General features: G+C 48.5%; 1 protein-coding gene across 9 annotated transcripts in view; it reads right to left on the bottom strand.

Annotated features, from left to right (window-relative positions):
* BCAT1 (branched chain amino acid transaminase 1) overlaps window positions 1-24,018 on the bottom strand; it is a 584,786-nt gene extending 560,768 nt beyond the window's left edge. For 2 of the 9 annotated variants that reach the window (XR_003856479.1, XR_003856478.1), the window contains exon 1: window positions 23,778-24,013. Coding sequence is in view for 1 of the 9 variants with exons in the window: in XM_029600152.1 (XP_029456012.1) it covers window positions 23,778-23,783 (6 nt within the window). In the remaining 8 variants the exon portion in view is untranslated. Of the gene's footprint in view, window positions 1-23,777 lie in introns of all 9 variants that reach the window. The other 7 variants (XM_029600149.1, XM_029600155.1, XM_029600152.1 and 4 more) reach the window with 5 other exon arrangements.
* Window positions 24,019-27,767: the final 3,749 nt, after the last annotated feature.

Below are 27,767 nucleotides of genomic sequence, written 5' to 3'. Positions count from 1 at the left end.
GGCCCAGAGGAGAATTCCTGGGAGCCCTCTTCCCATGTTTTGGATAAAGACCTTCTTCGCCTGTTTCATGCCGCGCACCCAGACAAGCCGCGGCCCCCCGGGAGGGGGCGTAGGAGGGGGGGGTACTGTTGCGATTCCGGGTCGGCCCCGGAATCGCTACTCACTCCATCGGGGTCCCGCATTGGGCCCGCGCTCCCCGGACCTCCGGGGACCTCAGCCACCGCAGGCTCGGCGGCCCCCCACCTCGCCCGGGCCTGCACGCGCTCCTGCTAGCTCCTCTTCGCTGCGTCGCAGCAGCCGGCGTTCCTCGGCGGCTAGCCCCGCCCCCTAGATGCGCACGCGCGTCTCTGAGCTAAATTTAAAGGGGCCAGCACGGGAAAAGGCAAGGGAAGCCTCCGGATGATGTCAGACGCTGCAGGGTATTTATACCCTGCAGCTCAGCCAAGAAACTGCCTTGCAACGAGGTTCCCAGGTTTACCCTGTCTCCAGTTGCTGCGTTCCTGATCCTCTTGATTTCCTGTGCTTCCTGATCCTGGACTGGCTTACGGTGATTCTCGGCTTCTGACTCTGGACTGGCTTACGACGACTCTTGGCTTCTGACCCCGGTGCGGCTTACGGTGATCCCTCTGGCTCTGGACCTCGGACTGGCTTACGACAACTCCCGGCTCTCGGACCCAGCCTTGGCTTACAGCGATCCTTTGGCTTCTGATCCCGGACTGGCAAGCGACGATTCTCTGGTACACGACTCTGGACTGGTGAGCGACAACCTCGGACTCCATCTGACTCCGCCCCCGCGGGCTCTCCTAAGTCCCAGCGGCCGGGTCCCTACGGGCTCCTCCTGGGGGGACTCCGGCTTCCAGGGTGAATCTCCTAAGTCCCAGCGGCTGAACTCCTACGAGCTCCTCTCGGGGGAGGCTCGGCTTCCAGGGCGAAGATCTCCTCACCATTGTACCAGCTCCACCGCTTCATCCTTCCTTGCCACGGCCCTTGGTCGCATAGGGCTTTCCCGGATCTTCCTCCAGCCACTCTCAACTCCGTCCTTGCCGCCTTCCGATCGGGACCTCCGTTGTCACCTCATTCAACGACTCTTCATCTGGTTCCGATCGGTCCAAGGGTCCACGTTCGTAACACCCTTGGTCTGACCCAGCATGGCAATTTTTTATGTTCTTATGTAAATTCACACTTCCGGACAATGGACTTTAATTTGTGATTACCAATCAGTAAACAATTATTTTAACACCCAGACCTGGTCCCATCTGAGTTATTGTAGCCTCTCACTTCATGGGAAGCACTTACTGCTACACACACAAGTGTTATGACATCATCTGGGCCACAAGCAAGAGCTTACCACTGAAAGAAGTATCCCTCCCCTCCCCCCCCCCCCCAGGGCTTAAGAGTCAAGCGTGGAATGGAATTGCTAGCCGGAGCAGCCCCTGAAGATATAAATTAGTTGTGTGCCCTGAAGGGAATTACTACTCCTAAAAAAGGGGTTACACTTGCATTAGCCCAACTGTCACCATCGCGCAGTGCTTGCTGCAGATTTGTGTAAGATCTGGAAGAACAGCTGGCACAGGAGCTTTACATGGGAAGGGGGGGGGAGCAAACTGGAGAACCATGAGGCAACAGCAAGCACTACATGATGCTGACAACTGTGCTACTATAAATGCCTTGCCCAAAGAGCTGACATAATGATGGACCGTTGCACATACAACAGTTCTGTTCACAAAGGTGACAATGTATTACCAAGAGTTTGCCCCAAAGAGCACTTTTTAAAATGTTACTCCTGTCTAATGCACGTTTTCAGTAATTTAGAGGTCCATATTCAAATACCATTTAGACGGATAGCATAAAAGTTATCCATCTAAATGGCTTATCTGGCTATATTCAGCCTGTATCCAGAGAAAGTCTAGCTGGGTGACTAGTCAGGGACATTCCAGGGGCAAGCAGAAGATATTCCACGGAGGAGAGGAGTTAGCCAGATAACTCTGACTGGGCCATAGGGCTGTCCTAAGTCTTAAGATAGCCGGGTGAAATTTGTTCTTACCTGATAATTTCCCTTTCCTTAAGACCTTCTAGTCCTGCTAAACTTTAAGATAGCCTGGTATATTCAGTGGCTCGACTGCACTGCTGAATATACACCACTAGTTAGCCAGTGGAAGGGTCTGGAGAAAGGGATCAGATGCAGGATGGACTTGATGTTTGTATCAGCTAGAGAGGGTTTGACTGTGGAAGGTGAATGAAGGAGAATTACAATGTAAGAGAGGAGCTCGGGGTGAGAGGGCTACGGCTGGGTGGGATGTGAGAGAAGGGTTAGAAGGGAGGAGGTGAGAGAGAGGATGGGGTGAGAGAGGGGATGATAAAGGATCCACTGAAAGTAATCAGAAGGGTTTGGTGGTGAAGGGATCAGCTGGGGAGATGTGAAAGGATCTGGCGGACGTGACAGCAGCTGATGGATGTAAAAGGGAATTAGACAGAGGAGTGGAGTTTGAGAAAGAATCAGCTGGAAAGGTTAAGAAAGAAGTGGTGGAAATTAAGAGAGGATCGACGGGAGTGTGGGGAGGGTAAGAGTAGAACAATTGTTGGAGGGGGATTGCATCCCTGCTAATTTGCGGGCCAATACAGTAAGGGGCGGTAGGAAGAGGTGCGTTAGTGCCCGGCGCACCTGCGTTTGCCGCTCGCACAGTTCAGATCACCTACTGCTTGATACTGTATTTAAATGGCATGCAAATGCAAGCCGCGTCCAACGCGTATCCATGAAGCGCAATCCATTTTACTGTACAGTATCCTGGGTGCGCTGGTACCTGTCATTTCAAATGACGTTTGAAATGACAGGTACCAGGAAGTGGATGGCTCTCCTACAGACCCAGCTGCCTTGAGAGCGCCCGGTGCCAGCAAGCCCCAGCAGCTGGCGATCGGAGGTAGGGAGCGCAACAAAGCACCCTCCTTCGGACGGACAAGAGAGACAAAATTTCACAGTCCCAAACCAAACCAACCCAATCCAATCCAAGCCAAGCCCCAGCAGAGAGAGACGAAATTTCACAGTCCCAAACCAACCCAATCCAAGCCCCAGCAGAGAGAGACGAAATTTAGCCGCCCAGTCCCAAACCAACCCAATCCACAGAAAAAAAATGCTTCTCGCACTTAGCCGCCCAGTCCCAAACCAAAGCAACCCAATCCAAGCCCCGGCAGAGAGAGACGAAATTTAGCCGTCCAGTCCCAAACCAACCCAATCAGCAGAAAAAAAATGCTTCTCGCACTTAGCCGCCCAGTCCCAAACCAAATCAACCCAATCCAAGCCCCAGCAGAGAGAGACAAAATTTCACAGTCCCAAACTTTCCCCCAGCCCCTGCTCACCTGCCCTGGCTGCGGCCACGCAAGCCCCCAGCAGCAGCAGTAGAAGGGCGGCGAGAGAGAGAGGCTTCAGCAGCCCCGCCGGCTAAAGTGAATATGTGCACGCCTGTACGTCCAATATGGACGCTCAAGGCAGCGAAGGCGCATGCGTACACGCCGTGACCGGCTGGACGTCGGAGGTCACGGCGGGTGCGCATGAGCCTTTGCTGCCTTGAGCGCCCATATTGGACCTACAGGCGTGCACATATTCATCTTCGCCGGCGGGGCTGCTGAAGCCGCTCTCTCTCGCCGCCCTTCTACTTCTATTGCTGCTGCTGGGGGCTTGCATGGCCGCGGCCAGGGCAGGTGAGCGAGGGCGGGGGGAAAGTTTGGGACTGTGAAATTTCGTCTCTCTCTGCTTGGGCTTGGATTGGATTGGGTTGGTTTGGTTTGGGACTGGGCGGCTAAGTGCGAGAAGCATTTTTCTTCTGTGGATTGGGTTGGTTTGGGACTGGACGGCTAAGTGCGAGAAGCATTTTTTTTTTCTGTGGATTGGGTTGGTTTGGGACTAGGCGGCTAAGTGCGAGAAGCAGTTTTTTTTCTGTGGATTCGGTTGGTTTGGAACTGGGCGGCTAAGTGCGAGAAGCATTTTTTTTTCTGTGGATTGGGTTGGTTTGGGACTGGGCGGCTAAGTGCGAGAAGCATTTTTTTTTCTGTGGATTGGGTTGGTTTGGGACTGGGCGGCTTTTGATGGTAGAATCAGATAATTACATTCTTGTGAATACAGACAGTGCAATGGAATGTATGGGATCATGCTGAGCCTTAAATACCAAGGTTAAAGCTTTAAATTGAATATGCTGAGCAACCAGTGAACCACACTAACGCAAGGGTCAGGGTAGGCGGTAAATTAGTAGGTTAAAGACGCAGCAAGATAGCAGGTTAAAAAGGCGATAGTCGGGGCGCACTTTACTGTATGGGAGGGAATAGCTAATCGGATCGTTTACATACATATACATGCCGCGGGCGGAAAGGGATATGCGTCGAGTTAAAGAAGCGGTAAGGATCGGTAAAACAGATAGTGAATCGCGGGTTAGACTTACGCGGCGAAATTGTGAGTACACAGTGGGTTAGAAACGGGGTAACTGCGGCCGCGCTTTACTGTATCGGCCTATTGTTTAGGTCATCCTCTGGAGTCTTATGAATTTTCAAGTGAAAAATGGGGTCACTTTGGATAAAAGTTTGGGAAGCCGTGCCTTACTGCCTCCTTTTTTATTTTAAATGTGCATGGGGAGAGCATAAAGGCCTTCAGAACTGGGGAGATGCATTCTGAACATATCTCCTTAAAACTGAGTCCAAGACCCATTGGTCCATAGTAATCAGGGTCCACTCTGCATGATACTGAAATAGGTGTCTGCCTATTGGCACTAATGCTAGAAGGACCCACTGGATATCATTGTGTAGGGCGACTGCTTCCTGCGGCTGCAGGCACATCATCTCTTGGCCTTTTGGCCCCTCAAGAGGAATGGGTCCTAGCCTGCACCGTGTGTGGGGATCCCTGAATATTCAATTTGCCCTCATGTAGATACTTGAGATATCAGTGTCTAAGCTCCCGTATGCCTGATTGGGCTCAATCCTCTGGGATTCTTTGGGGCTTAGATTCCCTCAGGACCTTCATTAACTTCCCTAAATCCTTTTCAAATAGTAATCCCCCTATAAAGAGAAGCTTGCAGAGGCATGACTTGGACCTGAGTCCACTGCCAAGTTCTGTGGCCAGAAGAGTCTACCATCCACCAGGGGCACCATCTCTCTTAAAATTTGGAAGAAGATCTGCCTCCCCTCCACCGATACAGCTTTGGCACCGATAGAGCTCAGCTGCCAGAGGAGAGAAGAGCTGCTGCGCCTGCTCCTGGTGTCCTGCCTACCCTCAGGGCCATCCTTGGGAGGAGAGCGGTGGCCCCTCAAATTGGGGCAAAATCATCAACCCTGCCATCCTTCCCCCTCTGAACTCAGTTAAGAGCAGAGTAGCCTAAGGAGCTGCAAGAGGCAACATTGGCCTCCCACACCAGTGGCGTAGCTACGGGTGGGCCTGGGTGGGCAGTGGCCCACCCACTTTCCATTCAGGCCCACCCAAATTTCTTTGCAAGACACTGCAGCCAATAAAAGCAGGCAGCATCAGCAGACACCCAAGGGAGAAAAAAAAAATAAAATCAGCTGGTGTGTTGCGCTCTCGGTGTCCCACAGCCCCAGTAATACTTCCCTTTACCTTCTTCCTGCCCCTGCGGGCCAATGGGAAACCTCCTATCTTCTTCCTGCCCCCGTGGGCCAATGGGAAACCTCCTCCCTTCTTCCTGCCCCCGCGGGCCAATGGGAAACCTCCTCCCTTCTTCCTGCCCCCGCGGGCCAATCGGAAGCCTTCTTCCTGCCAGTGGAAGGAGGAAGCCTCTGATTGGCCGGTGGGGCAGGAAGAAGGGGGGCATCAGGCTGGGAGGAGTGGCAGTGTTCAAGCCACGGGCTGGAAATGCAGGTCAGGGAGGTGACTGGGGTGTGTGTGAGAGACAGAGACTGGGCAGGGAGGTGACTGGGGTGTGTGTGAGAGACGGAGTCTGGGCAGGGAGGTGACTGGGGTGTGTGTGAGAGACAGAGACTGATCGTAGGGTTTAACTGGTGTGTGTGTGCGCAGGGCCGGTGCTTCCATTAGGCAAACTAGGCGGTGGCCTAGGGCGCCACAATTTTTTTTTTTTGGGGGGGGGGCAAACTCCTGCAATAAATCCAATACCAAAGGAGGGAGCGCTGTGCAGGAGCTGCTGCCAATACGTAATCCAGGGGAGGGGTTGCATTACTGAAGGTTCACCTAGGGTGCCAAATACTCTTGCACCGGCCCTGTGTGTGTGACTTGTGGGCCCTAAAGAAGAAGACCGTAAGGACAGAGCTTCAGCAGCCGTTGCTGCTCCTGGTATGTGTTTTCAAGGGAAAGGAGTAGGAGAGTTGCTGAAGATGGTAAGTAAAAGTGGCATTTTAAGTTTATTTTTCTTGATTGACTGCCATTTTAATTATTGAGTATTATGTGATGTGTCTGTTGTTTTGTATTTTATTGATATTTGGACAATGTTTAATAATTTTTATGAGTTTTGTTGGATGTTATTCTGTTCATCAGCTGTTTTGAAACATTTATTAATATAGTTTTACAGTTATTTCTGTGTGGGGCTCTATAGCAGCTTGGCTTGTTCTGTTTTCCTAATAGGAGGTGTATTAGTGTTTAGGACCTGATTTAATATTTGTAGTGTTGCCTTTTCATAGATAGGGTTGTTATATGTTCCATAATGCAGGTGTAACTTTGTGCGGCCTAGTTTGTGTGCATTATTGCAGATCCTGGGACTGTTAGGTGCTATATTTCTCTTTCCATTTCTCCAGGTTTGCACTGCATGCAGAGTGGCTTTTTTTGGTTTTCCATTCCAGTTTCTATCTCCATATTTATAATGTGTGGTCTTTCTGTACTTTGGTGAAGGTCGGTTCTGTGTGTGTGCCTGAGGTGAGGTATTTTACTAGCATGTAGGCAATTGTATCAATCTTATTTGTGGATGCAGAGTGTATGTTTACATGATGATAGCTTAGTAAATGACGGGGCTGGATAGCCTTTTTCTCCTGTCTACCCAGTTATCCTCTCCACACTGCTAAGGATACATCCCAGCTGTCAGCCAAAGGGTGTGACCACCTTCAAGACATCTCTTTATCCAGAACAGTCTTTTTTCTGTTCTTCCTTTGTAAAGAAATGGGGATGAATGTCAGGAGCCCCTGGACTCGATTCAGCAAATGTCAGCATCAGAGGAAGACTAAAACGAAATAGTTGAGCCATAGGAAAGGAAAAGAAATCTTCAAAGATATTTATCTGTTTTATTGATACAGATTAATAAGGCATTTGCTCAATTATGGTAAATATTTTGGTACAAATTCAATGATGAAGGAACCCTCTTTCCTATTTTCTTAAACTTATCAAACGCAGTAATTCATGACCATCATAATAGGCATCATTGTGTGGTAAAGTATACCTTTGTCACTCTGCCTTATGCTTAATCATAGGTCAGTCCATATTTTTAAGTGTTTTTGTTGCTTAATTCACCACAGTGATATACTCCAAATTTCTAGCAATAATCTTGTGTTACATCAATTCAAGGTTACTTATGTTGAAAATTATGAACCAAACTTATCTGGATAATACGATGTTATTACTTCTTCTTAACCACCATCGACTTTGAGCTTGATGCCCTCAAATTGTCAGCAATATGAGAATTCACTATATTGCTGTTCTATGCCCGACATTGCACAATGTTTCGGACTAGCATCGAGTCCTTCTTCAAGGGCGTAATATATTCCACAGCATGGCGTATCTTGGCGTGGCATCAAGCTCAAAGTCGATGGTGGTTAAGAAGAAGTAATAACATCGTATTATCCAGATAAGTTTGGTTCATAATTTTCAACATAAGTAACCTTGAATTGATATAACAAGATTATTGCTAGAAATTTGGAGTATATCACTGGGGTGAATTAAGCAACAAAAACACTTAAAAATATGGACTGACCTATGATTAAGCATAAGGCAGAGTGACAAAGGTATACTTTACCACACAATGATGCCTATTATGATGGTCATGAATTACTGCGTTTGATAAGAAAATAGGAAAGCAGGTTCCTTCATCATTGAATTTGTAATTAGTTTGAACCTAGTTCCATCTTAAAAGTACATTGCCTTTCTGAGCTTTTTTCAAGTAGAAATATTTTGGTACAACATTCCAGAGGGTTTTAAAACATCTCACAGAATACTGTGATGTATGATGAGATATTTGTCTTTATAGTAGACTAGTATATGGTTCTTTGTAAGTTATGAGATACTGCCACTTGAGATCTCTTTAAGTATAATTGAAATGCTTCCATAACTATATATTAGGTTTAGCATTGGTAGCTGCTTGAAGTAATTGAGTTTAAAATATTAAAAGTATAACAGCTGTAGCAGATTATTTAGAAATCTATTGTCAGGTGTGTGTGTGAAAGTATTTATCAATAAGAATATGAATTCCATGGCTCAGACTTTTAGTGCCCACCCATGTTAACCTTGGGCCCAGCCAAAAATTCATTTCTGGCTACGCCACTGTCCCACACCCAGAAGTCAGGAGGAATGCATCCCTCGAAGCAATGTCTGCCTCCTCTACACAGCCACTCCCCCCCCCCCCCCCCCCCAAATATTTAGGAAGAGCATAACCCACGGGCCAAAAAAATAAACACTGGCCTCCCACCCACCTCTACAGTCAGAAGAAGCACGGCCGACAGAAAGAAAGAGTGTGAACAAGCATGTGTATAAGTATAATTGAGCATGTGTGTGAAAGAGAAAGAGAGTGAGCAAAGGCGTGTGTGTGTGTGTACGACTGAACATGTGAGAGAGTGAACAAGCATGTATGTGTGTGGGTATGAATGAGAATGTGAGAGAGCAAACAAGCATGAGTGTGTCTGTTGTTATATATAATTGACTAATTGTTTATGTGTGTGAGAGAGAGTAAATGAGTGTGTGTGTGTGTGTCTGTGTGTGTGTGTGTGAAGTCATATAAAGACAGTTTGAACTGTGTGTGTATGCTGCAATTATGTTTATGCGGCTTGCCATATAAGGGCTATGGAGCCATTGCCTTCTCTGTGTCTGTGTCAGCACTGGTTGGACAAGATGATTTACCTTCTATATGGTTTTTTGTTGATGCTGGCCATCTCTTCGGTCTGAGGGGGGTGGGGCGAAAGGCAATACATTCATTGTATCTCCTTCTTCCTGATTTCCCATGACTGAGACATCTACAAGGTATGTGGGTCAGTCCAGCAGTGGCAGTCTTGGGCCTATGGGCTTTGGGATGAACCCATCCTCCCTTTCCTGGGTAGGATCCCAGGATCTTCAGGTTTTTTCTGCAGGGTCACACAGTGAAGGCTCGGGACTCCCACTTTTTAGCCACTGCATGCAAGCACCACTGTGAGGCAATCCTAGTAATGTCCTGGAGGATATGCTTGATGATACATCGGATGCCTCCGATGGGGATTTGAGTTTCTCCCTTCTGAACAAAGGGGAGATTCCTCCAGATTTGGAATCATATTACACTCTGATCCATACTTTTCACAGAAATAAGTTGCCAGATCTGTTGTTTCAGATTCTGGAGATATTTGGTGAGGCTGGGAATGACTCTGCCAATATGCAGCAGGAGGACACCTTACTGGTCACCCTACGCAAGGCGTGTTTTCTTTCCCCTCCTGGGTGCAATTTCAGGGTTGATTGTTCTTGAATGGAGCACCTCTAACCTAATTTCATTGGAGGGCACACTTTGATGGGTCTGTGCTCCTTGGTTGAAAACGAGGGTGTTCTAAACGATGCTCAGGATAGGCAGGTCTTGCAGCCATGGCGATGCATTTGCAGATTACATCCTGTTGCTCCCTGGAAGTGCGGACCAGTTGCAAATCTCTAAAGACAAACAAGGAACGGGATCCGATGACAGTTCAGTCTGGAACCAGGGGGACCACATTCTTAGCCAATGCCGGCTGTGACATGCTGCAGATAACCACTAGACAGGTGGCTTCCATGATTGCGCCTATACACCAACTGTGGCTATGATCTCCAGGTCCAATCTCACAAGGTTACCCTTTTAGAGTTTTCATTTCTGAGGCTCCTCCAGTACCAGAGTGCCTTGATCTTCACCGTGAAGGTCCAAAGACTCACCTACTGGCTCAGAGGTGGGTCCAGATAAGTCAGACCACTAGGTCTTTGACATAACAGATGGCTATACTCTGGAATTTCTTCGGCTGCATCTATATCTCTTCATGCAGCTCTCTACCGAACAGAGTGCCGACAGAGACTACTTTAATGAGGCTGTTGGACTTGAAGGCCATCATGCTAGTTCCCAGATCGCACAAAAAAAGAAAATTGCGAGCTGCTATTCTCCTTTTTCTGTTATTCTTAAAGAAGTTGAGTGTCATTTGAGTTTGACTCCTTCTGGAGGAAACCTATGTGTTAGAGAAGTTTCTCACATCTTCCATTCTGATGGAGGCATGTCTACGGATTTGCCAGGAACATCAGCATTTCCTAGGCTTGGCTATTCTGAGTGTTATGGCCACTGGCCATTGCCACCCATGGCAGGCTCAACTCACATCATGTCATGCTTGGCTCACTACCCCCGGCACACTCGAACTGCTGGACAGTCGCTGCCACTGCGTTCCTCCTGGATCTCTGTACTCCACGTGGCAGCTGGGACGCTGCCGACCAGCGCTCCGACCCTGGGCCTCCCTAGGCACGTGCACGCACCATCTGTCCTCCCTTTAAAGGGCAATGGTGGGAATCTCAGGCTCGTCCCCGGCTGATGACATCACAGGCCCGGGATAATTAAGCTTCGCATCCAGCCACCACTAACCAACTTGGCTACGAGTTCCTTAGTTCCTATTGGTGCCAGTTCATTTCCTCCGGACCTGTTGTTCCTGCTCTTCGGATCTCTGCGCTTCTCACCTGGGTTCTGTCTCAGTGCTTCCCGCTCCTCGGGGCCTAGCACAGGGCTACTTCATCTGGACTCTCTCCCCGCTCCTCGGGGCCAGGCTAGGCGCTACTTCACCTGGTCTCTCTCAGTGCTTCCCGCTCCTTGGGGCCTGGCACATCACAACTTCACCTGGACTCTCTTTTGGCGTGTTGAGTAGATGGGAGAGAATGTGGACCCCTTGCCCGAGGAGGAGTTGATGCAACCTGAGAGGGCAAACCCCTGCAGGTCCCCACCGTTGGAAGGCAAGGCCGGGCTTGTGCAGGGGCCGGCTGGAGCTGGAGCTTCGCCAATACCAATCCCGTTCCCCACGGGTTGAGCCTTTGGGTGCAGGGGCCAGCTGGTCTTAGGTGGGCCCCTGTGAAGACGGTTGCATAACAGCTGGGAGAATCATCCAAAGTCAGTCCAAGATCAGAAGCCACAGGATTGCCGATAGCTACTCCAGAGTCAGAAGCCAGAGGGTCGCCGATAGCCAATCCGAAGAGTCACCGAAGAGTCGCCAAAGAGGGGCCAGGGCTGCCCGGGAGAGGTATAGAGAAAACGGAGGCGGCCGGCCGCGCAAAGCAGGAAACCGCGGCGAGTGGGGCCGGCGTGGCTGGTGCACAGTGAGCATAACATGGCGCTTCCCGCTCCTCGGGGTCAGGGTCAGCGCTTGTTCATCTGGACTCCCTCTCAGCGCTTCCTGCTCCTCGGAGCCTGGTTCAGCACCTCTACATTTCAGTCCCTACCGCAGTGCCCTCTGCTCCTCGGGACTTCCTCAGCACTTCTACCTCTTGTTCCAGTACTTTTCTCATCAAGACCTGGCTCAGCACTGTAACTCTACCAGACTGTGTCTTGGTGTCCCCGCTCCCCTGGGCACTCCCCAGCGCTTCTACTACAGAAGGTCCTATCACAGTATTGATGTGTCTCGAGCTGTACCTCTGCATTGCTACTCTCCTGGCACCTGCTACAGTGGGTTCCTACTCCAGCCTTATTCAGCAAACCTCAGTCCAAAGTCTCCGCACTTGCATCTCCTCATCTCGAGGCCACTCCCAATTGGTCCTGCTCTACACTCTTCGGAGCTGTAGTGGCCTTGCACCCCTGGAGACTCTCTGTACTTCTCCCTCCGAGAGTGCTCCTGTCCTGGACTGTACCTAACCTCTCTGACACTGTCTGCACCCAAAGGGCTAAACCTGCAGGGAACGAGGGTCGGTAGTGTTGCGTTCGTGCCTGCTCTTGCCCTCGCTCCATCCTCTCTACCTCTGAGGCGACTCCCTTCGGGTCTGATGGACAGTTGCTGCCGCGGCTTCTCTTCGCTGTTTCTTCCCGGAGTCCCTGGGCTGGCCTGACGCTGCGGATCCACCATGTTCTTGATGACGTAGGGCGCGGGCGCGCGAGCGCATGCGCTCCGAAGTTTGTACCAGCAAGGGCGCGAACCTCGGGGGCATCCCCTGTAGTGACGTCATCCGCTTCCAACATAAAAGGTCTTTGCTTACGCTTACGAATTGAGTTAGCAAGGGATTGATTGCGGGGATCATCTCGACCCGCTTCATTCTCTGCTGCTCTGCCTGTTCAAACTTACCAGGGGCACCCGCTCCTCGGGGGCCCCGCTCTCTCTTCTTGTTTTCAGATTGCTAAGACGGGATCCGGTACTCGCTCCTCGAGGGCCTATGTCCCTGAACGATCAGAAGACTCCCTATTGCCTGGAAGCGATCGCAGATGTGAACATTGTGAGTTTCTATTCCAGTTGCATATAGGAACCAGTATTCGCAACTCGAGGGCCCATGTTCCTAGAACACTGAAGATTCTCTTCTGTCTAAGACGCTATCACAGGTACGGAGATCGTGAGTTATTATTACAGATTGCAGATAGGAACCGGTACTCTCTCCTCGAGGGCCCATGTTCATAAAACCCTCCGAAGACTCTCTTCTATTTCAGAAGCTATTTCATATACAGATATTGTGAGTTCTTATTTCAGTTTGCATATAGGAACCAGTATTCACCTAGAAGCTCCTGTACCTGAATATACTAACTATTCTCTATTGCCTAGAAACCATTACAGAGATAGATAACTGTGGGTTACCATCACTCTCTCAGAGCTGTCCCTGGAAGCAGGTACTCATTCCTCAAGGGCCTAACTCTCTCCAGCTACTGAGCCTTCTTATTAATCTATGTGAATGTTTCATCTACTTCTGGTTATGTATCCAGCATACCCTGTCTACTCACTATCTTTGAGTCTCTCTCTACAACTCAGCAAACCCGGAGATAGCAATTCCAGGATCTGAGGGACTTCAGCTTTGCCGGGCACATCAGCTCACTACTGCCACCTCTGGTAGTTCTACTACTTGTCTAATAAAGAACTATATGTGTCTGTCTCCATACTCCAGCCTAGTCGGTGGTCCCTCTCATGATATCCTCCTGAGGGCGCTGTCATCTGCCATCGGCCCAAGGATTCACCATTCTACATTAGAGTGCTCATCTCTCACACATCAAGAGCTGAGTACAACAAACTGCTACCTTGCAGTCTAACCCTCAACTGTTGCTAACATCTCCTTCTTCAGGAACTGTATCATAACCAATTGCTACTTCCTAGCAGGAACCATACAGATGGCCAACACCTCCCTTCAGGGGAACTCTCGTATATCAGGTTGCCACTCTGTGCAGAGATCCATAACAGATACTAACTCCTTCTCTCTGGAAGAACAGATCTTATATGGTTGCTGACCTCTCCCCTCTGGGGAGCAACTCCATAACAGTTTGCCAACAGATTGCTAACCCTAGCAGAGACTCTTAACAGATTGCTACTCCGCAGTCCAACTCATAACAGATTGCTAGTTCCTCCCCTCTGGGGAAGCAAAGCTCAACAGGATTGCTAACTCCTCCCCTTGGGAGGAGCAAACCCTAACAGACTAATTCCTAGCAGCTCCTATAACAGATTGCTAACTCTGAGCAGAAAAGATAACAGGTAGTGGTGAAGTTCCAGCTTGCCTCTGTTCCCAGCCAGCCTCACCTCCCGACAGTGGGGACCTGTGGGGCCCAACCCTTCAGGTAGCATCAACCCCACCTTGGGCCAAGGATCCACAATTCCTAACAGATTGCCAGGTCCATGGACTCGGCGGAGGCCTCGGCAATTCAGGCCATTCCTGTTCTGGCATAAAAGATCATCGAACAGCAATAGATCCTTGAAACCTTAGTGGCTGCAGTAGAGAACTGAAGTACCCAACTGGACGCCGCCCTAGCGGTAACCACGCCATCTCCCCGACCCAACACCTCGGCCTCTATGCCAGTCTCACAGCTGACCGTTCCTTTGCCGGCCCCTCCTCGTTTCTTTGGGAGCTCCCTATTGTGCATTTCTGCCTACAACCAGCTTACTTCCCAGATGTGATTACTAAAACCACCTACATCCTCTCTCTCCTGGATGGCAAGGCCTTGGCCTGGGTCTCACCCCTTTGGGAGCATGCGGACCCGGTCCTCCGAGACCTGCCCGGCTTTCTTGCTTTGTTCCACTCTGTCTTCGACGACCCAGGCAGACATTCTGCATCCGGATCCACGCTTCTTCATCTCCGGCAAGGTACCTGTCCTTAGATAACTATGTCATAGAGTTCTGGACCCTGGTTTCAGAGCTTCATTGTCTTCGAGCCATCTTTCTGGAGGGATTAATCTCTCGAATCAAAGATGAGTTGGTGGCCCAGGAATTGTCTTCATCCCTGGACTCTCTAACTGACCTCGCTGGACGGATAGATCGGCGTCTCCAGGAGCTTTTGCAGGAAGTCCAAGCATCCCAAAAAATGTACGGCGAGCTTGCGCCATATTCAACGCTCTCCTTCCCCTAGGATGGACTCGGTTCCTCAAAACAAGACTGGAGAAGAGCCCATGCAAATGGGTTGGGGCAAGCTCTCACCCAAAGGCCGACACCTGCAGTCGGGCCTCTGCCTCTACTGCGGTAATTCCGGACATGCATTGCCTGCCTGTCCCATGCATCCGGGAAACTCCCGGGCCTAGGTTCGGCAGGAGGACTGCTCCTAGACCTGACTTCTCCATCTCCTCCATTAACTCTTCCAGTCTCGATCAAAACAGACAATCAAGAGTTCCATACCTTGGCTCTTGTGGATTCAGGTGCTGGAGGTAATTTTATTTTGAAGCAACTAACGGAACACCTTTGGATTCCCACCATCCACACCCTGGTGCCTCTGCTTCTCTCATCTATCCATGGAGAACCCTTGCCTGGACAGGTCACCCATGTTACGACTCCACTCCATCCATGAACTGGATCCTTGCATGTGAAGTCCTGAGCTTGCTGTGGCTACAAAAGCATGCTCTCCAGTTTGACTGGGCCATGCTGCAACTCTCTCGCTGAGGTCCATCCTGTCACTCCAACTGTCTGGAGCCTATTTCGTGCCAGCTTAGTCTTAATACCTCACTTCTACCTCCCAGCCATCCTCCTCAATATTCAGCCTTTGCAGATGTCTTCTCCTAGAAGGCAGCTGACACCCTGCCTCTGCACCGAGCCTACGATTGCGCTATCAATACCAAACCTCCTCAGGGCAGGATTTATCCGCTGTCCCTCACCAAGATGCAGGCCATATCAGAATACATCCGCGAGAACCAAGCCAAATGATTCATTCAACCCTCCAAGACTCCCACCGGAGCAGGGTTTGGTTTTTTTTGTTGGGAAGAAAGATGGTTCACTCCATCCCTGCATCGACTACTGGAGTTTGAATGAGATTACTCAGAAGGACCGTTATCCTCTTCCCCTCATTTCTGAGCTTTTCAACAGACTCCAAGGGGCAAAAATCTTTTCCAACCTGGACCTCAGAGGAGCCTATAACCTGGTTTGTATCCGCGAGGGAGACGAGTGGAAGACAGCTTTTAATACGAGAGACGACCACTACGAATATCTTGTGATGCCGTTTGGCCTTTACAACACCCTAGCTGTCTTCCAGAACTTAATGAACAAGGTCTTCAAGGATATGTTATTTCAATGCGTCGTGGTGTATCTCGACGACATCCTTATTTTTTCCAAAGATCTGCAAAGCCACCGTCAAGACGTCACCTGCGTCCTCCAGCATCTCCAAGAAAATCAGCTTTACACAAAGCTAGAAAAATGTTCCTTTGAGCAGGAGACTGTACCCTTTCTTGGATACATTGTCTCGAGCCAAGGCTTCAGAATGGACCCTCAGAAGCTAAAAAGCATCCATGACTGGCCTCAGCCCACGGGCCTTCTGGCTCTATAAAGGTTTCTTGGCTTTGCCAATTATTATTGTTCCTTTATCCATCACTACTCTACTCTGACCGCACCTCTTATGCCATGACCCACAACGGATCCAATCCGTCTCTCTGGTCGCCTGAGGCCGTAATGGCTTTTCAAGACCGCCTTCCTCTGTGAGCCATGCCTCCGACATCCTGATCCCAGACGTCCGTTTATTGTCGAGGTTGATGCCTCAGACGAGGGAGTTGGGGCGGTCTTAAGCCAGTACTCTGCCAACCAAACGCTACATCCATGCTCCTTTTTTTCTAGACGTTTTCCTACTGCTGAACAAAACTACGCTATAGGAGATAAGGAGCTCCTGGCTATTAAATTAGCCCTTGAAGAGTGGCACCCCTGACTCGAGGGAGCTCAGCATCAAATCATGGTGTACACCGATCACAGGAACTTCGAGAACCTGCACCGGGCTCAACGCTTGAATCACCGTCAGGCTCACTGGGCCTGCTTTTTTGCCCGATTTAACTTTCTGCTGTGCTACCGACCAGCCAGTAAGAACTACCGGGCTAATGCTCTCTCAAGGTCCTTTGTCCCAGAGGATGTCCCGGACCCTCCTCGGCACATTATAGACCCTGCAAAGCTCATCCTGGCAGCTACTTATCCGTTTCCACCTGGTGGTTCTGCGCCAGCTGCACCAGAGAGTACTCCACTGGGCCTATGATTCCCTCACCGCAGAGCACCCCGGGCAGTCCAGAACCTTGGCCACCTTCCAGTGATTTTAGTGGTGGCCAACCATGAGGAAGGATGCACAGGCCTACATGGAGTCTTGCCCTACCTGCGCTTGCCACAAATCTCCAGTGGGATGCCCGTGGGGTCTCTTACAACCTCTACCAATTCCTAGCGAGCCATGGACCCACATTGTGACAGACTTTATTGTCGACCTTCCACCTTCTGGCGGCAACAACACCATCTGGGTCATTGTGGACCGCATTTCTAAAATGGCCCACTTTGTTGCTCTGCCTGGCCTTCCATCGGCCCCACAACTCACTCAACTATTTATCCTCCATGTGTTCCGGCTCCATGGCCTTCCTAAGCACATCCTTTCTGACCGCAAAGTTCAGTTTACAGCCAGTTTTTTTAGGGCCCTCTGTAGAAAATTCAACATCTCTCTGGATTTCACCTCCACATAACACCCCCAGGTGAATGGGCAAGCAGAGAGCACCAACAGGACTCTCAAGCAGTTTCTATGTGCCTATGTCAACCTCTGGCAAAACGATTGGGCAGACCTCCTTCCCTGGGCGAATTTCACATTAAATTTGCATCCTTCATCATCTACTGGCTCCTCACCCTTCCAGGCAGTCTACGGACGTCAACCTCTTCCTCCATTACCATTACCATTACCATTGTCCGTTCCTTCGCCATCAGCTGTGGAACAAAACCAAGCAGTTACTACATAAAGCAGGGCAAAGGGCCAAGAAGTTCTTTGATGCCCATCCCCGTGTAGGTCCTCAGTTCAAACCGGGCGACAAGGTGTGGCTTAGCACCCGATTTATCCGCTCAAGCTCCCATCTTTATGTTTCGCATCCAGATACATCGGCCCCTTCCCAATGCTCCATCAGTTGGGCTCGGTTACTTACAAGCTGCGGCTTCCACCTTCTCTCAAGATCCATAACGCCTTCCATGTATCTTTGCTAAAACCCTTGAAGAAGCCACCCGAGCCACAACCACTGTCAGCCGAAGCTGATGTGGTATACCAAGTGCAAGAAGTCATTGATGTGGGAAGAAATGGGAGTACCTTCTTTCTTGGGAGGGTTTCAGGCTGGAAGAGAATAGTTGGGAACCAGCCACCAATATTCTTGATAAAAACCTCATCAAGCAATTCCAAGCCACCTATCCATTGAAACCGAAACCCTCGGGAGGGGGGCTTAGGAGGGGGGGTACTGTTATAGCTGCCGGCCGTGGCCGCCCACAGCAGGCTCAACTCACATCATGTCATGCTTGGCTCACTACCCCCAGCACACTCGCAGCACTGGCCAGTCGCTGCCGCTGCGTTCCTCCTGGATCTCTATGCTCCACGTGGCAGCTGGGACGCCGCCAACCAGTGCTCCGACCCTGGGCCTCCCTAGGCGCGCCTTTAAAGGGCCAATGGAGGGAACAGGCTGATGACAGCACAGGCCCGGGATATTTAAGTTTCACCTCCAGCCACCACTAACCGACTTGGCAACGAATGGGTTGGTTCCTATTGGTGCCAGTTCCTTTCCTCCAGACCTGTTGTTCCTGGCTCTTCAGATCTCTGCACTTCTCACCCGGGATCCTGTCTCAGCGCTTCCCGCTCCTCAGGGCCAGGCTCAGTGCTACTTAACCTGGACTCTCTCTCAGCACTTCCTGCTCCTCGGGGCCAGGGTCAGCGCTTGTTCTCCTGGATTCTCTCTCAGCGCCCCCGCTCAATCGGGGCCTGGCACAGCACTACCTCAACTGGACTCTCTCTTGGTGCTTCCCACTCCTCGAGGTCAGGCTCAGCGCTTGTTCACCTGGACTCTCTCTCAGCACTTCCCGCTTCTCGGGCCTGGCTCAGCGCCTCTACATATGAGTCCTTACCGCAGTACCCTCTGCTCCTCGGGACTTCTACATTAAGGATCTTGTTCCAGTACTTTTCTCAAGACCTGGCTCAGCGCTGTAACTCTACCGAATTGTGTATTGGTGTCCCCACTCCTCGGGCACACCCCAGCGCTTCTACTACAGAAGGTTCTGTCACCACATTGCCGTGTCTCGAGCAGTACCTCTGCACTGCTACTCTCCTGGCACCTGGTACAACAGGTTCCCCGCTCCAGCCCTATTCAGCATACCTCAGTCCAATGTCTCCGCACTTGCACGTCCTCATCTCGAGGCCACTCCCACGTGGTCCTGCTCTACACTCTTCAGAGCTGCAGTGGCCTTGCACCCCTGGAGACTCTCTGTCCTTCTCCCTCAGAGATAGCTCCTGTCCTGGACTGTACCTAACCTCTCTGACACTGTCTGCATCCAGCCGTCTACTCTCTCCAGGACCAGGCACACAGAGGTTTTCCTAAGTCCAGCCGGCCCCAGCACCCAAGGTCTCAACCTGTGGGGAACGAGGGCCAGTAATGGTGAAGTTCCAGCTTGCCTCTGTTCCCAGCCAGCTTCGCCTCCCGACAGTGGGGACCTGCGTGGCCCAACTTTTCAGGTAGCATCAACCCCACCTCGAGCCAAGGGTCCACAATTCCTAACACTGAGACATCATTATCGTTTTCAGGCATTGTCCTTCAGGCTGGAGGTGGCACACATAAAGCTTCTATAATGTCATGGTGGTACTACTGGTGACTGCGCAAAGGAGGCACGTATCTAGATCATTTACAGTCATCACAAATGCTGGAGTATTTTGGTGTGCAGCCATTGTGGAGCATTGCAGTTGGAAGTTTATTATTCAGTTCCTGGGGTCGATGGCGGCCACTTTTGACATTGTCCCTGGTCAGTAGGCGCACTTGTGGCCTCTTCTGTGCACGTTGTTCTCCCAGTGGCATCCACAGTCGCAGGAGTGCATAGTATGGTTTAACTTGCTCCTGCCAGTGAGGTTCCAGTTGCAATGGTGACTACAGCTGAGTCATCTCAGGGAAGGGATTTCCCTGGAGACACCGGTCTGCGAGGTTCCCATATCAGATGCGAACCTGAGTTATGGGGCTCCTTACCAGGAATTGGGAGTGCAAGTACTCCAACTGGCATATTTGTGCTTCACCAAGTGGCTGGAAGCTCATCCAATCACAGTACTGTCAGACAATGCATAGACAGTAGTTTACATCATTCATCTAGGCGGAACAGAAGCATTTCCGCTCATGTTAGCCTGATGAGGTCGTCTGATCTCGTGAAGGTACCGCAATTCTTCAGTCGGCAGTCTGAGAGTGCAAAATTTCGGTGCTCCCTTTCAGGTATGACCATGAGGTAGGATATTATAAGTCTTCCTGCCAGGAACATAGACAGACAGCACCTTGCACAAGATTGCTATCCAGACCACAATCATACTTCTGATATCTAAAGACTGGCTCTGGAGGATGTTTGCTAATCTATAGTGGCTGCTAATGGGCAGTGCTTTCAGTCTGTCATTCAGAACAGATCGGTTACTCCAGGGACCCTTCCCGTCAATGATCCAGATCAATTTTGCCTTATGGTTTGGCCTTTGAGATGGTTCGCTTACTGAAGTATGATTATTCTTCTGCAACGATTTCCACTTTGCTCCAGGCCGCAGGGTGTTCCCTCTCTCTGGTTTATGTTGAGTCGGAGACCTTCCAGGCCTGGGGTGAGGAGTGGGATCATCGCCCTCTCAGGGAGAAATTCCTTTGCTTTTGAAATTTTCTGCTGGAAAGTTGGCTCAGAGGCTTGGTCTGTACCACCCTGAAGATTCAGGTAGAAATTCTTGCTTGTGACAGAGGGCAAGTCTTTGCTGGAGCGGAGTTCTTCCATTTCTTGAAGGAAGTTAACCATTTTTGGCTTCCCTTGCGGCTACCGGTGCCACTGTGGAAACTGAATCTGATCTTGACTTTGGCGAGTTTCACTTTTTGTCCACTGTGTGGAAGTTCCTTGCAGCTACTTACCTTTGCAGGAGGATTTTTTTTTCTCGTGGCAATCTATTCAGCACATTGGGATTCTGAGCTGCTAGATCTTCTTGCCATAAGCTAGCTTGTGCGTGTCTCCGAGGGTGGTACAGTTTAAGGCTGTGCCTTCCTTCTTGCCAGCAGTGATTTCGGGAGTTTCAGTTGACTCGCTCTATTCCCCTTTCCATGCTGGAGAGGGTTAGTGATGAGAGTGGGTCTCGTTTTTTGCAAGCCTTGGATGTCAAGTGGCATCGGATGAGGTACTGCCAGTTTTCTGGCTCTTTCAGGTAGTCGGATTGATTGTTTATGCTTCATGGTGGAGATATACAAGAGGATCCAACAAAGGGGGCAGCTATAGCTCGAATGCCGAAATTTCTTTCTCTGAGTAACTTTGAGCATGTTCCACTAAATCTCTGGCGGTATCGAGTGCAGAGATCTGGATATTTTTTCCTGCTGAGATTTCCCAGGCAGCAATAGGATATTCCTTGCACGACTTAGAAAATAGCCACTGCTATTACTAGCAACAGTAACATGGAATAGACTGTTTTTGGGTACTTGCCAGGTTCTTATGGCATGGATTGGCCACAGTTGGAAACAGGATGCTGGACTTGATGGACCCTTGGTCTGACCCAGTATGGCATGTTCTTATGTTAATTTCCCGAGCATTGTTGCTTAGACATTCAGGCTCCGAAGGGCACAGCGGTGTTGTCTGCACCGTGGGCAGCCTCTCGCCCTATTCAGGTGTAGCTTTGGTACATCCCACTTGTGTGGATTGACCTGAGTGCAGAGGAAGGCGAAATTACTACTTACCTGATAATTTCTTTTCCTCTAAGGAAAGCAGGTCAATCCACAACCCACTCTCGGCTGCCTACTTGCTTTTCATTCGTCCCTTCTTACGGACGATGCAGACTGTTATTCTGTACATTCATTGAAGGACTGGTAAGTGACATAACCAGCCCATAAGATTAGTGCATGTTAATGCTTTTGGCTGAGCTCTGTGTTCCCAATTGGGCGCAAAGATAAATGGTTGACTGTTAATAATCATGTTCTTATATATCCAGTTTGTCAACAGTTTGGCTTTTCCAGAGAATACTGGCAGGCTGATGTCAGGTTAGGGCTATATGTCCGTGACATCAGCTTTTATTCCGTCTCCATCTGCTGGTAGAGGTGTATAACCCACTTGTTTGGATTGACCTGCCTTCCTTAGAAGAAAGGAAATTATCAGGTAAGTATTCATTTCTCCTTATAAATCCATAATTTGTAATTGTGTGTGGGAAGGGTATGACCAGGGACGAGGGGAATGCAAGGCTGTAAGATTCACTTATGGTGCCTAATACCAAAACATTTGCCCTAGGGAGGGTGGAAGATGATCATGGAAGATGAGAGATGGAGAAGGGGGGAAGGGGGAGAAGGGGATTTGGGAGTGAAGGGGTTTCAACAGAACAAGAAAGGATGTAGCTATTGAGGGGAAGGACAAGAGGGCTAGATAGCTGGGGATGATAAAAGGAGCAATTCAACTGGGGGAAGTTGGAGGACAGAGGGGGAGGGCAAGAGCAGGAGAGTTGGGGCAGTGTAGGATTGGCACAGCGAACTGGAGGGAAAAGGGGGGAAAGAATTTAGATGAGTAGATAGAGAGGCAGAGATAAAGAGAATGAAGGGAGAAAAAAGGGAATGATCAATATTAGACAGATGTAGGGGAGGAAATGAAGAAGATAGGAGGAGAGAGATGAAATGAAAAATGAACAGGAGACTTTGTAAAGGAAAGGAACAAGAAGAAAACATTATAAGGAAATCAGGACCAAATTGATGATAAAAATAAAATGTACAGACAGTAAGGGTAGAAAAAAAGCATTTTATATTTAGTTTAGTAAATGGAATATGTCAACTTTGGGAAGGTGCAGCTCATGAAATCTTATTTTGCACAGTACAGGAGGAAATGTATTTCTATTTGTGTTTCTCTGGTGTTGAATGGCATGCAGAATCTGGCTTCTTGGGGTTTCTAGTTTAGTTTTTGAATGAAGGTTTATGGTGCTAGAATCCCTGTACTGGTTCTGACTAAGCTGGAAGCCCAAAAGAACAGGAGGAAACTGCTGGGTCAATCTAAAAATGAAAATTAAAGCACCTTACACTGTGGTGGTGTGGTCTTGTGGTGTTGTATGCTGTGTTCAGGGTGAAGGTGCCCTTTTTTTTTACTTGGCCATAGGTGCCAAATGCCCTAGCTACAACTTTGCTTGGTGACACCCATGGCAGCATCCACTCCTGTAACCAAACTTAAATCCATTAATGTATCACACAATACCAAATGAAAGAGTTAAAAATGCAAGAGGAATGAAAAGTATGAGACAACACAGTTTTATCTCCAAAAAGCTTGAGAGTCAGTCAGTCTTATATCCAGTTCTACACAGTCAGGCTCCAAACCTTTGTCATACATTCAGTAGCTTCATCTGGCTATGAAGGTGATGTGTACATTATTTGCCCTAAAGCAACCTTCCATTTATTTCTGCTTAAACCACAGTGTTTGAAAAGAAAAGGCCTGACCAGAAATGATTACATTTGCCACCAATAATATGGAGAGAAACAGCAACTATGTCACTGCTACCTCTGTAACATGAGACTTCCCCATTCCCCAGTACACATTTAGCCACTGAATTACATACTGGCCTTATTCCTATATAAAAGCTTTCTCAAACAAAATACCACTTTTCCACCAGGTTGCATTTTGTGTGCTTAAAATGTATGGGCTGATTATATGCCACTCAATATACTACACAGTTCAGGAACTGCCATTTTTAAAAAGTAGATTTACTGTAGATAAAATATCTAAACTAAAGGACTTCATAATGGGTTTGGCAACGCAAGCACCCACACAGGAACTAGCTGCATGTTTTCCTTTTTCCTGTGTTTGAAGAAAACGAGCAATGCTTCTTCCTATGTAGTCAGTCGGAAAAAGTCTAAAATAAAAGTAGATAAGAACTGCAAATTGCAAACTGTGGTGTCAAAATACAAAATGCAAACTAAACCAGAAAACTCTTTCCACTTTAGCAAATTTGATTAGCCACTCTTCCATTTGTTTCGCTAAAGGTTACACAAAACTCAGAAAACATTTTCAGTAATTACCTTCATAATTGCAAACAAAAACGATTCTTTTTCACGTGTTGTATCTGTCAAACTGGTGAAGAGCAAGGAAGAGCTTTTCTCTGGTGTCTTCAGATTTAACCAGGTAACGAAAATGCTTGCGATCTTAATATAGTAACACAAAGGACTCAGACTTCAGCTAACTCTAGGACACGTTGTAGCCTGTCTTCAAGTTTCTGTATTTGTGTTGCTGGTATAGGATCTGTACCGCCTCTACTAATCTGATTGCATCAGCAAAGCGGAGGTGGGGGGGGGGGAGCAGGGCGTGGAGGAGAAAAGAGGTTGTACTTCCGAAATCCCTGGCTTTTAAGAAGTCACGCAGACAAGAAATAGGAAAACACAGATTTTCCAAATATAAAAAGCAAGTAGCTTATTTAAATCAAAGCCGTTTTTTTTTTCCTGGAAATTAAACAGAATCAGGAGGCATTTGTTATCTTTACCTAAAGTCACTCCTATTTTTTCCCATGCAAATGCAACTCCGGAATAAGCAGCTGATATGTCAACTACAGTTATTTGGGATAAACGTCCAATGTTACTATAAGTTATTTTCATGGTTATGCGGAGCAATTTCCAAAGCTATAAATAGTGGTTAAAGTATGACATCTCATTCATTCCCTGCAGTGTGCCAAGTTAAACTTGGGCTATCATGAGAGCTGGGCATTTAAGTCTGGCTGGGTTAGCTCATTCCTTGCCAAACCAGTGTCATGGGCTGAGGTGGGGGAAGGTATGGGGTAAGGAAATTCATACACATACACACAAGCAGGGCACAAACAACCAGGCCGATCTAATAAAGCAGTGTGGAAAACGGGCACTCAGTGTTGACTGCCCTCTTTCCTAATGTGTGCCCTCTTTCCTAATGTGTGCCCAGCCATCTCTCCTGGGCGCACGATCGAATATTTAAATGAGGGGTCGCGCTACCATGGAGGCGCTAGGAACAAATGTGCACTCCTAGTGCCTCTTTGGCAGTAGGCGCCCAAGAGAGTTTGGCTGTCAGTGGGTTAGGAAAATGGACGCTCAATTTTACTGGCGCCCCTTTCCTAACCTATGCATAGCCACAGGTTAGGAAAATGGATGCTTGTTAATTAAGCGTTCCTTTTCCTAACCTGATCACAGGCACACTTTTTTTTTTAATTTTTTTTTTTACTTTCTGTCCTTTTTGTTCCTCCTACTAAATATCACCACGATATTAAGTCGGAGGAAGTATAGAAAAGTAGTATTTTCTGATTTTCTGTACACTTTTTTGGACTGCTCAGAAATTGATTGCTCTGGGCAGGCATTAATTTCTGAGGGTAAAAATGTGCGGGTCGGGTGCATTTTTATTTTTTGGATTGATGAGCGCTATTAGTTTCGTGGGGGGTTGGACGTGCGTTTTGGATGCGCTAATCCCCTTATAGAATAAGGAGTTGTGAATGCATGTCCAAAACCCGCATCCAACCATAGGTTAAACAGTGTGCTGGGCTGAGCATACTGTATTGGATCGGCCTGAATGAGTTCCCTTAAGAGTTCTAAGAGTGTCAAAATAGTCTAGCGGACAAGATACAGCCCTTAACCCAGGGGCCAGTGCTTCCATTAAGTAAACTATGCAGTGGCCTAAGGTGCCAAAATTTTGGGGGCAGCAAAATCCTGCCAATGCAAAGCCCAGAGGGGTGCTGTACCAGAGTCATTGCCACTGATAAGAAGGAGTGCTGTGTTGGAGCTGCCGCCAATAGGTAAATTGAAGAGGAGGGTGCTTGACCAAAGGTTCACCTAGGATGTCAAATATTCTTGCACCGGCCTTTCGTTAATCTCATCAGAGGACACAGACCCATATAGCAGATAAGACAGGAAAAGTGAAGGACATATCCACAGTCCACTAATAGGAAACCTATTCTCCAAGCTGAAAAGCCCTCTTCTCCAAGCTGAAAAGCCCTAATCTCTTTAGTCTTTCCTCATAGGGGAGTTGTTCCATCCCCTTTATCATTTTGGTTGCCCTTCTCTGTACCTTCTCCATCACAACTATGTCTTTTTTGAGATGCAGCGACCAGAATTGTACACAGTATTCAAGGTGCAGTCTCATCATGGGGCGATACAGAGGCATTATGACATTTTCCGTTTTATTCACCGTTCCCTTTCTAATAATTCCCAACATTCTGTTTGCTTTTTTGACTGCCACAGCACACTGAGCCGACGATTTCAATGTATTATCCACTATGACATCTAGATCTCTTTCCTGAGTGGTAGTTCCTAATATGGAACCTAACATTGTGTAACTACAGAATGGGTTATTTTTCACTATATGTATCATCTTGCACTTATCCAGATTAAATTTCATTTGCCATTTGGATGCTCAATTTTCCAATCTCACAAGGTCTTCCTGCAATTTATCACAATCTGCTTGTGATTTAACTACTCTGAATAATTTTGTATCATCTGCAAATTTGATTATCTCACCGTCATCTTCCTTTCCAGATCATTTATAAATATATTGAAAAGCACGGGTCCCAGTACAGACCCCTGAGGCACTCCACTGATTTTGGTTCTATGGCATCCTCCTTGGAGTTTCATTTTGTGACTCCTATTTCTACTGATTTCTTTGCAATGGAAAAGATTTGATTTTTGCACAACATTAAAACTTTTTATGTATCTGAAGATCTGTATCATGTCACTCCTGTGCCACCTCTCTTCCGGGGTATACATATTTATATCCTTCAGTCTCTCCTCATAGATTTTCTGATATTGACCCCACACCATTTTGGAGCACTTCTCTGGATCGCCTCCATCCTGTTTCTATCCCTTTTTAGATAAGGGCTCCAGAACTGAACACAATATTCCAGGTGAGGCCTCACCAAGGACCTGTACAAGGGCATCACCACCTCCATTTTCTTACTGTTTATTTCTCTCTCTGTGCAGCCCAGCATTCTTCTGGCTTTAGCTATCACCTTGTCACATTGCTTTGCCATCTTCAGATCACCAGAGACTATGACCCCAAGATCCCGCTCTTGGTCCTTGCACATCAGCCATTCTCCCGCCCCTCCCCCATCTCATACAACTCTTTTGGATTACCGCTTCCCAGATCCATGACTCTGCACTTCTTGGCATTGAAACCCAGCTGCCAAATCTTCAACCACTCTTCAAGCTTTCGTATATCACTTTTCGTTCTCTCTATTCCTACTGGCATATCCACTCTGTTTTCAGATCTTGGTAATAGCCGCAAAGAGACAAACTTTACCTTCTATCCCTTCTGCAATGTCGCTTACAAAGATATTGAACAGAACCAGTCCCAATACCAATTAGAGATGTGCTTCGTTTATCACGAATTAGGCAATTTCAATTTCAATTTCAATTTCGCCTGCTCCTAGGAGAGAGTGAGCCCTTGACCCATGGGGTGACTCAGGGAGGAGCCCCAAAACACGCTCTGAGGGAGGTGAGCGAGTACAGGTATGGGCGGAGCAAGTACCCAAGTGTTCAGACGAAGCAGGGTCAGCCTCCCGCTGAGCTAACAAACACTAGAGAGGTCAGACGGAGGCAGAGTGCTGGAAACGAAGAGACAAGGAGTTGGAAAGGAAACTCTGGATCCTAGAAACATGAAAAGAGTCAATGTGCAACTTACTTCAGGTTGGGCCCTGAAGTAAGTATGTACTCTTAGAGGAGGCAAGGACTCCTGGAACTTGGACGAGATGAGGACTCTTGGAACTTGGATGAGACGAGGACTCTTGGAACTTGGAAGGCACTGTCACTCAGGGCGCCCTACACAGCCCGTTGTGGACTGGTCACGGACCACCCTGTCCCGCCATGCGCCCTACCACGCGGAGAGCGGGACATGCACAGGATGGAGTAACATATCCAGACAGCGCTTGAAGGGAGACCCAACCAGACGGGGACTCTAGTCACCCGAAGATGGACACCGAATGAGAAGGATTTACTCCCACGAAGGTTGGCTGGAGATGAAGACCGGTGGACGGCAAGGCTGCTTGTAGATTCATCAAGATCGGG

Source organism: Rhinatrema bivittatum, chromosome 4 (assembly GCF_901001135.1).
Source record: "Rhinatrema bivittatum chromosome 4, aRhiBiv1.1, whole genome shotgun sequence".
Taxonomy (NCBI): domain Eukaryota; kingdom Metazoa; phylum Chordata; class Amphibia; order Gymnophiona; family Rhinatrematidae; genus Rhinatrema; species Rhinatrema bivittatum.
The sequence above is the reverse complement of the archived record's forward strand: the minus strand, read 5'-3'. Positions and strand labels throughout refer to the sequence as shown.